The sequence below is a fragment of the Rhyacophila brunnea genome, unplaced genomic scaffold (assembly GCF_057557595.1).
Source record: "Rhyacophila brunnea isolate RB1 unplaced genomic scaffold, BYU_Rbru_1.0 scaffold_10, whole genome shotgun sequence".
Classification (NCBI taxonomy): Eukaryota; Metazoa; Arthropoda; class Insecta; order Trichoptera; family Rhyacophilidae; genus Rhyacophila; species Rhyacophila brunnea.
This window is the reverse complement of record NW_028232752.1, coordinates 24891065-24907477: the sequence shown is the minus strand read 5'-3', so window position 1 is coordinate 24907477 and position 16413 is coordinate 24891065. Positions and strand designations below refer to the sequence as shown.

At 29.4% G+C, this 16413-nt stretch overlaps 1 protein-coding gene across 1 annotated transcript in view; it reads left to right on the top strand.

Annotated features, from left to right (window-relative positions):
* LOC147079016 (acid sphingomyelinase-like phosphodiesterase 3b) overlaps positions 1 to 16413 on the top strand; it is a 259878-nt gene that overhangs the window by 67444 nt on the left and 176021 nt on the right. Inside the window, exon 2 of the mRNA XM_085948705.1 lies at positions 7024 to 7338. Coding sequence (XP_085804831.1) covers positions 7269 to 7338 — 70 coding nt within the window. The 5' untranslated portion in view covers positions 7024 to 7268. The remainder of the gene's footprint in view (positions 1 to 7023; positions 7339 to 16413) is intronic.

The following is a 16413-nucleotide window of genomic DNA, read 5'->3' as shown; positions in this document are numbered from 1 at the left end:
TATTAAATTAATTCGAGAAAATCTTTTGAATATTTATAGGTATTGAATTCTTCTATTATTTAAATATAGTTTAAGTTAATATTGCGTATCAATGGAATCAAAAAAATATTTCATATATAGTGTTTTGTGTTTTTAGCCTTTTTATATTAAATGACATAAGTTAAAAGTCTATGAGAGAGTAAAATGATAAAATAAAAATATACTAAAAATGGAGCAACATATAATTCTCTTTAAGACATTTAAATGATGAAGAGCCGTTATATTATATTATATTCTTTACTCTCTCAAACACCTCACATCTATCGAATTGGTCATTATGACCCATTTAAATAAAAATAGATTTTGTAAATGAAACAATGCTTAAAAAAATATATGTGACTTTATAGTAAATCATTATCATAATCAGCCTGAATCTATCCACTGTTGGATGAAGGCCTCTTTAAGCTACTTCCACTTCTCCTAGTTTTGTGCGTTGCGCTGCCAAGTACTTCCGCAGAACTTTATCATTTCATCGATCCAGCGGCCTCTAGGTCTACCTTGCGGACGTTTTGTACCTCTTGGATACCACTGGATGACTAAATTTGTCCAACGATTGTCTCTTCTTCGAGCTATGTGTCCAGCCCATCTCCTAAAAGCTTCCTTATATTGTATAACCATTGCTTAATTTCATATTGCAATACCAATAAATGGCGCATTGGCCAAAAGCTGTAATGCCGTAATACTCTTTTTTATAAATAAAATAAATAAATAAATACAATATGATTGGAAAAAAATGAAAAATAATTTTAATATACCGCATATGGCAATTGCTAAATAAAGTTATAACATTTTTATTATTTTAATATTTAATTACACAAACTTTAAAAACAATAAGCACAGTTTTAAAATATTTCCGTCATCGTATATAGTTGAAATTTTAAAAGTTAAAAATAAGGGTAAATTCAGTGATGAAAGTTTTATTACAAAATTTTCCGATTCCACTTTTAAAAATATGCCAACTAATGTTTTCATTTCTAAAAAATATTATGATTTTTAGCAAAAATTTAGGTGAACACTGCTGTACTGGTAAAAAAAACTTTGGCTTTTTTAATTATCTAAAATTCTGTTAATTCGTGAAAAAATGTTACAAATGTTTTGATTTGTTTATCAGATTACCAAATTATCAAACTTTTCTTTTAATTAGAAAGAATGCCCGATGAAAGTTTCTTAATTTAAAATAATTAATCTCAAAGTAGGTAGGCAACGTAATATACTCGTAGCTTCTGACTTCAAAGGAAAATAAAAAAATCCAAGAAAAGGTTTTTATTTTCATTTATTGTATAAAAATATATTTTATGCATCGATTTAATTATGCATTGTGAAATTATAATAGGTACATATTTATAACTTCGTAAACAAAAATAAGAATCAAAGAAAAATATTCTTCGATAAACCTGCTATATAAGCTAGCGGCTTACGTAAACCAGTGTGAAAATCACTGACTTCTCAAACCAGGGATTCCGAGTTCCGATTTCCGAGATCACAATACATAATGCCATATACTTATGTAATTTTCTCAAATATGGTTGTTACTATAATTATATCAGTAACTACAGTAATTATTATTAGTGTCCTCGTGGTACATAGTACCTAGTATTATTTTTTGAAATACGAAAAATATTGTATGTATATATTAATAGGGTTTGCAAAGTGGGAGCTAAAGAAATCTGGAGGAGGGCATGAATGGCTTCAGAGGCAAGTAAGAGGCATTGAGAAACAAGTAATTAGTAAGAAATATAGATATATTTATAACATAATACCGGGCTCATCTTTTTCAATGGTTATTATTTTCAATTGTACTGATTTAATTGTGATTTTTCGTTTTTTGAAGAAATTAATATATATAATATATATATTATATTATCATTTGAGATGGATATACAATTTTCGTGGGAAGATACTACGGTATATAATAATGTACATCAGTGACATGCGACGACTTATACTTTTGGGGAGTCTAAATAATAAGATACAACCATACAATTTCACACATTGTATTTGTAGCGGACAATGACCTCGGGTCATGTCAGTATTATTACTAACTAGAATCAGCGAGTCATTTAAGTATCACAGAATCGTCCCATATACAGCCAGTATATTCTGCAGGTGTGACATACTTTGATAGCATTCGACTACCTCGGGCTTGGTGATGGAAACGCCTTGAAGTTGCAACAATGCAGTGGCCAGCAGATTTACCAATTGCTAACTACATCAATAATGACTCTCGCAATTTACCGAATATTCATGTATATAAATAGCGAGTCATAGTTGATAGGTTAGCTCAGTCAGTTCCGTAATCTTAGTGTCAGTCAGATCTCAGTCTCAGTATCACTTCGCACAGCATCTCTTCCATCGAGTCTCGGACCAGCTCACCCTCTCGTCATACCTTGCCAATAAGCATTCTCTCACCGTGCCTGGCACTACAAAATTACTTACACTGAGCCTTGGACCGTACTCATGTGTTTTTTACTCTTATACCAACTGTATACCTACTGTTCTAATATTAATATAATAATATATCGTGTAATATTAATATATTTTAAAAACAAATATTTAAACTCTAATTCATGTTGTATTTTGTAGTAATTATTCTATAAATATGTAGTTATGAACATTTTGAGAGTGTAGTGTGATTCTATAAAACTGTAAATACATACGTATATAATTTGAAACCACTTCTGATAAATATACTACGAGGGTGGGTCAATAATTCCTTAGAAAAAAGCATTAAAACAGGTTTTATTTTTGTATTTTTTTTTTATTTCTCAACATAATTTCCTCGGAGCTCAATACACTTGGTTAGACGTTTCTCAATTTTTTTTAAACCGTCAGAAAAATAAGTTTTCGGAAGGTCCTCAAAATAAGCATTTGTCCGATCGATGACTTCTTCATTTGAAAAAAAACGTTGTCCACTTAGCCATTTTTTTAAGTTTGGGAAAAGGAAAAAGTCACTGGGGGCTAAATCTGGCGAATACAGTGGGTGGTCGACCAATTCGAACTTCAATTCTTCAATTTTAGCCATTGATCGTAAACATGTGTGAACACGGGCATTGTCCTGATGAAAGAGGATTTTTTTCCTGTTTAAATGAGGCCGTTTTTCTTCAATTTCGTTTTTTAGCTGGTCCAATAAAGATGCATAATAATCCCCTGTTATTGTTTTTCCTTTTTCCAAATAGTCAACGAAAATAATTTCACGTGCATCCCAAAATACAGTAGCCATAACCTTACCAGCTGATTTTACGGTTTTCGCCTTCTTTGGACATGGTTTGCCTTCGCAATCCACTGCTTTGACTGTTCTTTCGTCTCGGGAGTATAGTGATGTATCCATGTTTCATCTACAATCACAAAGCGACGAAAAAATTCATCCGGATTGCGTTGCATGAGCGACAACAGGGCTTTAGAGGCCACCAGCCTACTGCGTTTATTGTCGACTGTAAGCAAACGCGGCACCCATCTTGCAGAAATATTTTTCATGCCCAATTTGTCATGTAAAATAGAAATGACGCTACCTTTTGAGATCCCTGTAACCTCAATTATCTCACTCAACTTTAATCTTCGGTCACTTAACACCATATCGTGGATTTTATTGATCATTTCTGGTGTAGTCACCTCTACAGGACGTCCTGAGCGTGGTTCATCCTTTGTTGATGTACGACCACGTTTAAATTCATTTAACCAGTTATAAATAGTTGCAAGTGAAGGAGCAGATATGCCGTAAACTAAATCCAACTCATCTTTTATTTCCTTTGCTGTTAACCCTTTTATATTAAAATGTTTAATAACAACTCTAAACTCAATTTTCTCCATTTTCCATTTTTCCATTTTCCACAAGCAAATTTTTTTTTAAATGTACGAGAAACACACAACAACCCGACCAATCTGATTGAAACTTCGCAGCATACTGAATCGGTAGTGCCGCTGCATGAAAACAAACCGCTTGCAGTACTAGTCGCGCCACCTGTCGGCTTTTCTAAGGACTTATTGACCCACCCTCGTATAATATAACCACTAGATAAAAATCTTTTAAAAACTATATTACACCCAGCAGGATTCAAACCTACGCCTCTTGCGATTCGCGCCCATATTATCTTATCGCGTATTATCTAATCGGCGACAAATTTTACTTATGATTTTTACAATACCCTTTGGAACGCTTTCTAGATTGCGTTACTTGTAGGAAATCGTGTTTTGTATTTTAAATCAAAGTAATAAATTATCTTGAATACAACCGGTGTCAGGATCATCAAAGTTTTTGTTATAACCTACTTGCATTTGCTAATAATTTAATTCGTATGGTTATGTATATAATATTATATAGTATATCTCAGAAAAAATTTAAAAGTTCAATAAAAAATGTTAAATTTTTAAGTCTTGTGAATTATTCATTGAATAAAAAAAGTGTTTGCATACAATTAATAAATTATTTTTTTAAGTATGTTGATTATGTACATAAACATAAGATAAGAATAGATTAATTATGAAAAACATTGTTTAATTATTTGAATGAATATTATTGTTTAAAAGAATAACAACAGCGTTGGTTTGTTTCGTATAAATTATATTTCCTTAATTGAAAAGTAAACTTTTTATAATGAGAGAAAAGAATATGCAAAAAAATAAATAATCATTAAGAAAAGGTCATTAAGCTTACTTTAGCATGGAGGGAAATGGAGATAGAATGTTTAACGTGGCGAAAAAATAGGCTACAAGAAAGATATGTAAGTATGTGTCTTTTTGCCGAGCACAAGGTTTGCGTGCGTCGAAGAAATTCTCATTAGTAAATCTATGTTAGGTAACCGAACAACCGGTAGGTACGTTAGGTTAAACGATCTGTTTTTGTTATAAGCCACCACGGCGAACATAATAATACCATGTTAATTTAACCGATTGATTTATTTCAAGTAGAGTGCGTAGTAACAAAGTTTAATAGGACCAAAAACTAAAATTCAATAAATGATGCTATTAGTTTTAGAGCTAGTTAGGTACCTACATATTTTTTTTAAACTTTTTTTCTTGATTCTGTTAATATATTTAATATTCATAGCATATCAAATCAGTGGACTGTAACTTGAAGATGCCAGTGGTGGATTACGGATCTAGAGAGGGTTAACCTGAACTTTTTATGTTGAAAGGGCTGGCGTATGCTGGTTCGGTGTTAACGCACTGGTAAATGGACGGTTCGGAATGTCACTCTCATAGTTTCACTTGGCTTTGGGATGAATTATGAAGACAGTTTCAGGATGGATGATAGACGCGACGGTCGCTCAAACCATATCATATTTAGTAACTTGAGCTAACTGGATATTATTCGCAATCACGGTCGTCTCATGGCCTGTAATTGATGGTTGCCTGGTCTTGTGACTATACTAAACGAGGATGTGAGGTAAGGGGGGGGGGGGAATAAGGAATGAGGGCCACCATATTATTTTGACCAACCATCAATATTGAATAATAATTTAAAAAATCATTATTCGTAATTACAAGAACGTCAATAATAAATACGTGGCAAGCACACAGATTAATGTTACAATTAAGTTAGAAATATCATTAACGTTAATTTTATTGATCACAAAGTGGATGACTTGTTGAGAAAAAATGTAATATTTCAATACGTAATTCACGGCAAAAAATGCTTCTTTGCAAATATACGAGTATTATGTGCTTCCAAATATTACTACTATATACTAGTACTTCGAAAAACTGATTAACCGATATTTTTGTGAATATTGATAAACTTATTACTTAAATATTTTTTTGGAAAAATACGTAGTATGCATTTTTTAATTGTTATAGAATTTTCTCCGGTAGTTAATTCTGTTCACCATTAGGACCAATCTGCAATCTCCCTTGTGCTGTTGCAAAATAGGATATCAGAGGATATATTGTATCATTCATATACAATGTATGTCAATTCCGCCGTTCATTAACAATATATTCGAAGCTTACAAGCTAGATTTCCTCAACACGTGTAAAACTGGACATATAGCATATTAAATGCATCAACCCTTCACTAAATAATAATAATTGGAACATTATTAATGAGTAATACGCTTCTATAATGATGGAACAATACTTTGTGTATTGAAATCTTTATTTTTTATTTTAACATAATATCATGAGTTTATAATTATAATATTATATCACTGTCAGAGTTGGTGATTCTTAGATTTTACAACGTTTTTCTAAGGTCGTATTCTTATTAGTCCGGTGGTTTTTTGTCGGGTACAAATCTTGCAATCGATTTTTAACTAACTTCCCCACTGGCTAGACATTTGAAACTTTCAGAATATATCAGAGTACGATGCCAATGCATTTTTAAATACTTTTAACCATCTTTATGTAGACTTTAATTAATTTTCAGTTAATTCTGTTTTGTATAAGAAGTAAATTCGACACCATTATCGGTTGCTGGGGGTCTGGGATCCTACCAACTAAATTATTAATATATACGTGCGTTACTATGGAAATCAATATGACATGTCAAGTACAATTTTTTTTGATCGTTTAAGCTAGTTAAGTCAAGTTTATATGGTTCAACAGAATTTAAAAACGTTGTATATAAAAAGTTTTTTTTATCTTGTAATTAATTTTATTTTATGACTCTTGAGAGTTTTGGAATTTTTTTAAATGTTATTTTTAAATTGCATACTTTTAAATAAAATAATCGTCAATTGAATTTCAAATGCCGCTGTATAAGCTGATATAAGCGTTAAGTATTTTTACGATTACAGTTAAAGAGGTTATCAAAATGGTCTCGTAAACACCTTTTTATTGAAAACATTATGTCACGACAGCTTAACTGAAGGAAGAATAATAAAAAATATGATAAACATTTAAATGAATATTTTAATTATTTTTCTTTATTTGTTTTTTATTTTGGACTTTGAATACATTATATGTATCAATTCTTAATTTATTCATTATTTATTCAACAATATATTATAAGATCAATGTATAATAATTAAATATTTCATTTTGTTTCAGATACATTTGCGTTGCAGTTGAGTGTGGTGAAAGAAAATAAAAATAAATATAATATTACTCAATATTGAAAATCAACTAAATAGTTTTTTAAAATGAAGAAAAAAATACACACTCGTTTTATAAATAGTGGTTAAATACAAAGAGGATAATATACTCGTTAAAAAAATTGTAGAGTTTTGTAGTTGTAGATTTCTGTTTGAGAAACTCTATTAGTGATAAAGTTTTTTTTATTCATATTTTGAAAAATGAAGACTGCGCAGCTGTTCATCTCATTGGCTGGAGTATTTTCATTGTCTCTGACTGATGCCAAAATAGGTAAGTGAAATACACTACTTAAATATTTATACTATCATTGCTCTAAATAAGCAAACATTTAAAAAAAATTACATGTACCTACATTACGGATATAAAATTGAAAAATATAGAATTAGAAAGATAAACATTATGTCGTTCTGATATTTTATATTTGCTTATCATGAGAACCAACAATTTATGGATACATATTAAGTACAATAGTTTTTATATCATAGCATTTCTTTAATTAGGTAACGCATTTGCTCTAAAACTGATTATAAGATTATATTTAATTTCATGATAATTATGCTACGTACATCCATCGAACATTATAAGTTCAGCAGGGTTTCGCGCGTCCCTGTCATCGTATATTATCTTCTGAGAATGTACAAGAATTTCTTCTGAGCGGGGAAGAGATACTTAAGTCGATCCAACCAGCTGTTGGGCCTATCGGGCCGTCCGACTTGGTTGCCACAGAGGCCAATTATATATTGCATGTTAAAAATTTGCAGCGTCTCATTGCAGACGTGAAGATCTCTTCATATAATTTTGTTTGTCCGTATTGTTTTAGCTTTGTTTTTTGTATCTTAAATATCATTAAACTCATTTATTTCTATTAAGTCTCCGTGGCTTTCTCCCTCATGGCACTTTTTATAAAACTACGTATTTCGGTCAAATCAGTCAAAGCTCACTTGAGATTGTGGAGAGTCTTAGGCATCTGCTCCTGAGACATGTCCAAGCGTAAAAAACTGCTGATGCTTTATATCTAAATGTAAGGCCTCGTGATACGCTCGATTAAATCCTAGTGTGTTGTGGGGCGAATTGTTGTCGTGTAGCTTTTTAAAGCTTGGCGGCGTCTTATTGCGGACGTGAAGCTTTATATAGTTTTTGTATGTCCATGGCACCTTTTATTAACTGAAGCCAACTCAATAAACTCATTCAAAGCTGACTTGAGCGCGTGACTAACTCAGTCTTGGGTATCTACTCTTGAGACATTACCAGGGATAAAAAACTGCAGACGCTTCACATCCATGCGTAGGGTCTCCTGATGCGCTCGATTAAAACTGAGTGTGTTGCGTGGCGGATTAGTTTGGAGGAGTCAGTGTTTTTGTTATTGCCATTTAGTACCCCTTGTAGTACCACTGTATATTTATCCAGTAGTTGTATATTAGCCGAGCGACATTCCAACCCATTGCCACTACATTTGTTTAGTGACCTCTATCAAGTCACGTAATTTTGTCTGCTTTCTTGTCCATTGGTTTATTTTGTGGTATTTTTGCGTTATGCCCAAAATGCACCTTTTTATGCCACGTTGCGCTACTCGTAATTTTTTGGTTTTCACTTATATTACCAGCCTATTTTTTCTTCAATCAATTAATAACACATAATATTTAATAAATCCTTTAAATAATATGGACGCTTCTTAGAAATATAAATAAAATCGATAGCTTAATTGGTTAAGATTAAGGATAATGATGGATGTGGGTTCAAAGTTTTATTTGATATATTTTTTCTAATTTTTATATTTCTGAGGTTGATATAAAAATTTTGTATTATGTCCAATAAAAAAATATGTATTTTTAAATCTTCTGTCTTTTTCACGAATAAAGAAAAAAGATATATAATTATATTTGTATTTTTGTTGCATTCTTATCTGAATTTCTTGAAAAATGGTTTTTCCAAAAGAAAAAGCACGCAAAAAATTAAATCACTTTATACAGGCAGAACGGATAAGGTCGTAGCCTGGGCTCATATTTCGTGTATTTAATCGCGCGTACCACTATAACATCCAATATTGTGATCTCCTTGGTGCCAACGTGTTTTATCTCCTTTGTTACAAAAGACATTTCCTCCTTATCATTCTACAAGCCAGCGGCGGAAAGATACTAAACTTTAACACCTTGTATGCATAGATATACATATTATTTGTCTGCTCCCCTATTTCAATTCTTTCAAGGGCTGCTATGCCGAAAAGCCTTTGAGATTTAGAAGTAATGTCGTATTATTGAATACCATTTTATAAATGAATAATATATTTACTGAATTATTAAACACAATATTTTCAGTAACATTTAAATAATGATAAAACTCAAGTGAAATCCAGATAAATCAATATGTTTAAAAGAGTTAAAATTCGACTACTACTTGTATGGCCAACTTAGTATATGATATGTTACATGGTTTTCCAACCTATATTTCATCAGGAGCACATTTGCAGCAAAAAATAGAATGACGTCATAATTATTTTCCAATATAATTAACATAACTTAAACAAAAAATACTACATATAAATTTGACAAATAAAAACTTTTACTATTAACTAAACTCTCTAAACAAACTTAAGTCAATAACCCCGTAGTAGTGCTTTAATAAACAGCATGAAAATAGTATAAAGAGTAAATAAAAAAATGTAAGTACTTTTATCTTGTCAATAGCTACCGATTTATCTATAATTCATTATAATTAATAATTTATTCGAAAAAAGACAACCAGTTTGGTAATTAATCATAATATAACTATCATAATTACGGATGGCTTCTGGTATTAACCATATTTATTATTGGTATATATTTAAAATACACTCACTAATAATTTAGTTGACTTCACTCAAGTATACTTTTGTTGATTTTAAAAAACATTTTTAATTAAAGCATCTGTCATTCTTATTTTTTTATATTCAAGCAAATAAGTATCAATTAATTTTTTTTTTATTAAAAACTGAATACACATAATCATGGTTTTGAACCAAAGTTTTGTTATGTATTTTAAACATAAAACTTTATGATGTCAATACCATTATAATGAAATCCTACCAGAACTAAGTAAATGCTAGTTCAATTATTGAATATAAATTTGAGTATTTTTTACAATACCTATTTAGCTAGTTATGTATCTAAGGTTTTCAAATACATATAAATTATATATTATTTTTATTCCTTTCATTACAATATATTTTTTAATTCAACCGGAAAATTGTTATTGTTTTTCTTTTTTTGTAACTCATTTTCTCTACAAAACTCAAGTTAGCTCAAACTGAGATTTTCTATTTATTTTAATAGTATTAAATTTACGACTTACAAAGTAGAAATATGATTAAAAAAATACAGATATACCTACTAATTACTAAGTAATGGGCAATAACTAATTCCCATAAAATGTACATTAGTATACATCGAAACTTTGAAAGCTATATGCCTCATCCGTATTATAAACATTATATAATTATTAATCTAGTTTAAGCCTAACCAAAATGATTTCATAAAAAAAACTTTAAGTCTATTAATCGTTGAATTTTAATAGCGATGGTCATAATTATACGTTTATATTACGTACACTAATTTGAGAATACAATTAAAAATAAACTGTGAACCCTGTATCGTTTTATTAAACTCTATGTGTAAAGTTTAATCATTAGTACTGACCCTTGGAAATAGTGGTGTCTGGAATTATCGTGGCATAGTTTTCCCCATTTTCCGCAGCAGTACATATGGAACTTGCATTTAATGCCGCTCTATGCTTTGTTCGTGAGGTTTATCTCTAACGAATCAATTAAAAGTGATTAATACTAGCTTTATGTCAGTGTACCTGTAGAAACTGTAAACAGTCAACGTCGCTCTGACCACGCGATATACAATTTGATTGATCGTTCTAATTATCGAACTGATGGATTGTGCATTTATATTTTCGCCATTGGAAAATGTTACCTCGAATTCATCAAAAACATAGATAGTGATAATTTCAATCAACTTTTAATAAACAATGTAAGTTTTTAAAATTAAAATTAAATTAGATCTATTCATATTATACTCTTCATATAATATTCACTATAAGTAACACTATGGTTTTTTTGGGTCTAGGACGATTTGGCACCGGGACAACTGGACGCCACGGAATTCGAAAATAAATAGACGTTAGGTACTTATAGGTACTTTAAAAAAAATATTTAATATTATTATTTATATTTCAATGATTATATTATGATTTAATAGTTGGTGAGAATGTAAATATGCAGACGTAAGTAATGATTTAATCGTGCATATGTTTAAGTTCCAATGGAAAAAGAGTTTTTTATTTTATATAAAGCGTTAAGCATGGTAATTCTCAATCCGCAATAAAGAATACATTATGTTAAGAGTAAAATGAATTAAAACTACTAAGTAGTAGATAGAAACTGATTAAAATACCTCGTCTACGGTATACGTGTCTGCGACGACAGTGCGGCGTCCAATTTTCCGGAGTCCAGTCGTCTCATTCCCGGTTTTTTGCATGTAATTAAATAAAAAAAATGTTTTGCAAAAAATTATAGAAATTTTATGTTTAAAATCAATTAGTAAGTAATAATATAATTTATTGGTTATGTATTATACTTTCAAGTATAATCAGAATCACTATTAATTTGCTTTATAAGTAACAAATACGTTTCAGGTATATATCTTAGTTATATATAAAATTATATATATTCAATAATGAATGTTACATTTTCAAATCTTGTGAATGATTTATTGAATTAAAAAAATAATTTAATTAATTATAAGTAAGTGCGTGTGTGTTATAATTATGTTTTTAGGAGAAACTGTGCTCGTCTAGTAATTCGGGTACCTAGTTGATTCCTTGATTTATATCACAAAAGCCTAATGCAAAAATTAGCACAATGCATTACTTATTTTAAGATGTAGGTAACTACTACTAGTTTATTTCATCATAATTTGGATAGTATAATAATATAGGACATTAGTGGATGTACGTTCGAGATTTCTTTTTATTTTTCTAGTACCTACCTAGGTATATTATATATGTTATCAACCGGAGTCGATCCAATGATAGACGAAGGCTTTCTTTATGTTCTTCAATCCAATTTTGGCAATTATTTTTAAATTATTTTTCCCGTAACCAGACTAACCAGACAGTACTGATTAAAAGTGTAAAATTTTCTTTAAAAACCTTTAAACAATATATTTATTATTATTTGGAAAAATATTTAACGATTATTTACTTTCCTGATTTAGTTAACTTCACTACTTTAAAAAAATAATTTTATAATAATATCGTACAAACAGAAAAAATATATCGTGCAATTTAGTTTTTAGTACAATCGTAAAACATGTCTATCATAATTAATGCTATTACTATAACAAGTCATTCGTGTATGAAACATAAATAAATCTATCGTTTTATCTCATCAATAACAAGTAAAACACAATATATACCTACGTTTGTATCATAATTATTGTAAAAAGTTGACAGAACTTCAGCCACGCGATATGTCGTGCGATTAATAATTCTACTAATTGAGCCGAGTAATGTAGGATAAAGGAAAATGCAATACAATTCCAAAAAAATTCTGGCACGGAGATCTAAATGTAGATATTATTATTGTGATTGTGAGTGTTTAAAAATGATTTCATTCAAACTTATTTAATGCATACTGTATGAGTATTTTAGATATCTTTATTTTTTTATTATATACACACGTTTGTTCCCAACTGCACTTAATGATTTTCCTTTCTGTTTGTGTAGTTTTACTGTTCCTTTATTATTTTAGGAAAAAATAAATAAAGAATTTTGTTCAGTGGGTCTATCTTATACGTAAGATGACTATCGGTGGCTATTGACGGTAGTGTATCATATTTATGTATTGAGGTATTATAAATGTTACAATACGGTAGCCGTCTAAACTGTCAAAACTGTATATCTTGCTCTAAAAGCTAACTTTAAATAATTATTGTAATAATTAACCGCCTCAATACATAAATATGATGAACTACGGTCGATAACACTTTGTGTATAGAATAACTCCGCAAAGTGTCAAGATTTTAGAGGTTCTGATTATGAATATGTATGGTTAGATCACCTAAAGATAATCTTTCAGCCTTTTAAAAGAATTCTCATCTGCCAGTAGGTTTTTTGATTATCCGCTCATTGTGACATACAATTGGCCATATCAAAAGCATTTATCACATAAGTTATTTCTTGTCACATCCAATGATTGACCGTATAACTTATTATTATGGCGAAGGCAAGGAAGATTAAAAATTATAATCCCTTGAAGCTACGTATAAGCAAATTGCCTGGAATCAAAGCATTCTGATAATATATACTACCAGGTATGTTTCAGTTGATCTACTGTTTATTCATTGGAAATATCTAAAGATTTAGAGAAAATAGGTTGTGCATGATCAAATCAAGTATTTTTCTAGTACATAATATATAACAGCTACCGGCCTGTAGTTATCTACTGATGACTCTGTAGATAAAACTCTTTCGATTATTGACTTGGCGAATGAAAGAATCTCTTGAGGAACATATAACACGTTACTAAGCCAGGTTCAATATTGTAACTTCATCTTGGATGTAACAAGAGACGGCATGATACGCACTCTTCTTTTATCAATTTTTTACATTATAATATTAAAACTATCTATCGACTAAGGGTACTTTTTGAATTGGAATATAAATCCATAAAAAATATAAATCTATATAAATAAATAACTATAAATCTTCTTAATACAAAATTAATAAGAATAGGTAATCTACATACTTATATTTTAAAATTTTTGTTAACGTCTGTAAATCTATAATCATACTATTTTTTGGTGAGTTTTAAATTAAATAATGTATGGTATGTATTAATCTAATGAAATATCTTTATTTACAGTGAAAAATATTTATTTTAAGTAATACATCAAAAGGAAACCAAAACAGCTTTGTTGAAACAAAAGTAGGATTTTCTAAACAAAAAATAACAGGAAAACGTTTTTTAATAAACCATTAGGCTCATAAAAATACACAACCCAAATCCTAGTTGAGTATTTTTCTTTCATCGTACTATTTTTTGTCGAGATAAAACAATTTTACTGAAGTATAAAAAAATACTTTCAATGCTCGTTTACTAATATATATATATACATTTATATTAAAAGCAAATAAATGAGTTTTAGCAAAATCACGTTGTATAATTATTTTTAAATAAAGATTTTTAATGACCATAAGAGTGAGTAATGTATAGTTTCTTTTTATAAATGTGCCTTAAAGTTTTGCTAATATAGTTCAGTTGTTGTTCTGTTTTTGTTTCTCTCACTGACATTTTTTTGTTCATTATCAGAATTTAGTCGAGTGTTGATATGTATATAATGGTTCAGTTTATCTAAATAGTAATTAAGTATTATTGACTGCTGAGGTGAAGTATTATTAACTGGTTTTATTTTGTTAACTGTAAATTCATGGTAGAACTGCATTGTATTGTTGTTTGATTTAATAAAATGCATTTTTTTGTAGTCCGTATTCCACTTTTAATCAATAAATTAGGACCGGTTTCGTCCACCTCAGAGGGACATTTTCAACGACGAATGATTTTCAGCGGACGAAACCTGTCCTAATTTATTGATTAAAAGTGGAATAAGTACGTCAAAAAATTGTGTTTTTTAAAATCAAACAACAATACATTATTAACTGCATTTACTCGTCGCGAGTCGGATTTAGGGATTGTGATACCGCGGTATTTAAAAACTGATATCTCATTATTTTTCAATACCGATATATTTGGTATTGAACGTGGATAAAAAATGAATTAATTAATCTAAAATAACTGTAATTTTTGTCGAGTTATACATGTTTAGTTTATTTCTATTGACATTCGCCCTTGTGACCAATAAGAACACGTGCAGAATTGTAAAATATATTATTACATTATAGGTAAGTACCTTCTTTCCTGATTTTAAATTTATCCAAATATTTTTGCCAGTCGCCCGCGGATATCATAGATTAAGTCAGGTATATATGTATCTAAAATTGCGTTTAAATACCTACTGTTCGCTTGTATAATCATTAGGAACCTTGGTCCTAGTAGCGTATATTTATATTATAATATAATATAATATAAATATACTATAATGGACTTGCCTGTGCTTAATATTTTTATGTTTATCTACTCAATAGTAGCGTATATAATAGTAGTGAAATATTTTTAACAAAAAACTGAGCAATATTGTGTTTGGTTTTACTTCTTACGGGATAAAAGTAAAGAAGTAGTTAACTTTAAAAAGTGTAATAAAACATTAGGTGGAATTACGAGTGAGGCTCTACACATCCAATAGCACTTTATAAAATAAATATAATGAAAGGTCATTCGAAGAAGAGAGTGCCAACAGTTCAACTATATACTATATTTTAAAGTTACGTATTACGTACTTGTTTAGATATTTTTGCTATAAAATATTACTATGTTAATGAGATTTTTATGTCCATATTTTTTTTTAATATTTTTCATGAATACCGGTATTCTATTGGTAATACCAAAATACCGGTATTGGTATTAGTATTTTTATTTGGTATTGCAATCCCTAACTCGGATTATCTTTTCATCCGTCAAAAAAATATCAACTAATTGCCATAGCAGTAGTTCTTGCATTTATACCTGAAATGAAAAATCAATTATAGTTAACTCTTTATCAATGGACAATAAATCATTTTTTGCTTCAATTTCATACATTTAGTCTCCATTTCTAAAGGAGAAAGCTCTTGTCAACATCTTAGGGTTTTTAAATATATATAAAATATTTAAAAAATAACGCGGTGTCGGAAAAGGGTCAACGATACGCCCTCACTTGACTTAAGGATACTGATACTATTCAGTCTCTTTTATTAAATACAATAATACTGTTTATCCTTTTTCCAGAAAATCAGTGAATGGAAAAACACATTTTTATTACATCCCTTATTATTAAACGAATATTTTTTGTATTGTGAATAACAAACAAAAACCGATTTTGCAGTATGTTGCAGAATTACATATATGGTTGTATCATGAAGATACTTTTAATTAGTTGTAATTTATTTTATAACAAAATCTGTTTTAAAATAAATATGGGTATTTTTAGTATAAATTAATTTTTCTTGTTCAGAGAATTAACATCTGAAAAATTGTATGTATTTTTGGAAGATAATCATAATTCTGTTGTATGTATTGTAAACCTCAGCGATATTGTCAATAAAAGGGAGAAAGCGGATGAAAACTTCATTGTTTGTATTTTTTTAATTTAAAATTATTGTAATATAATTTTAAAGAATCGAATATATAAGTACATATTATATAAATAT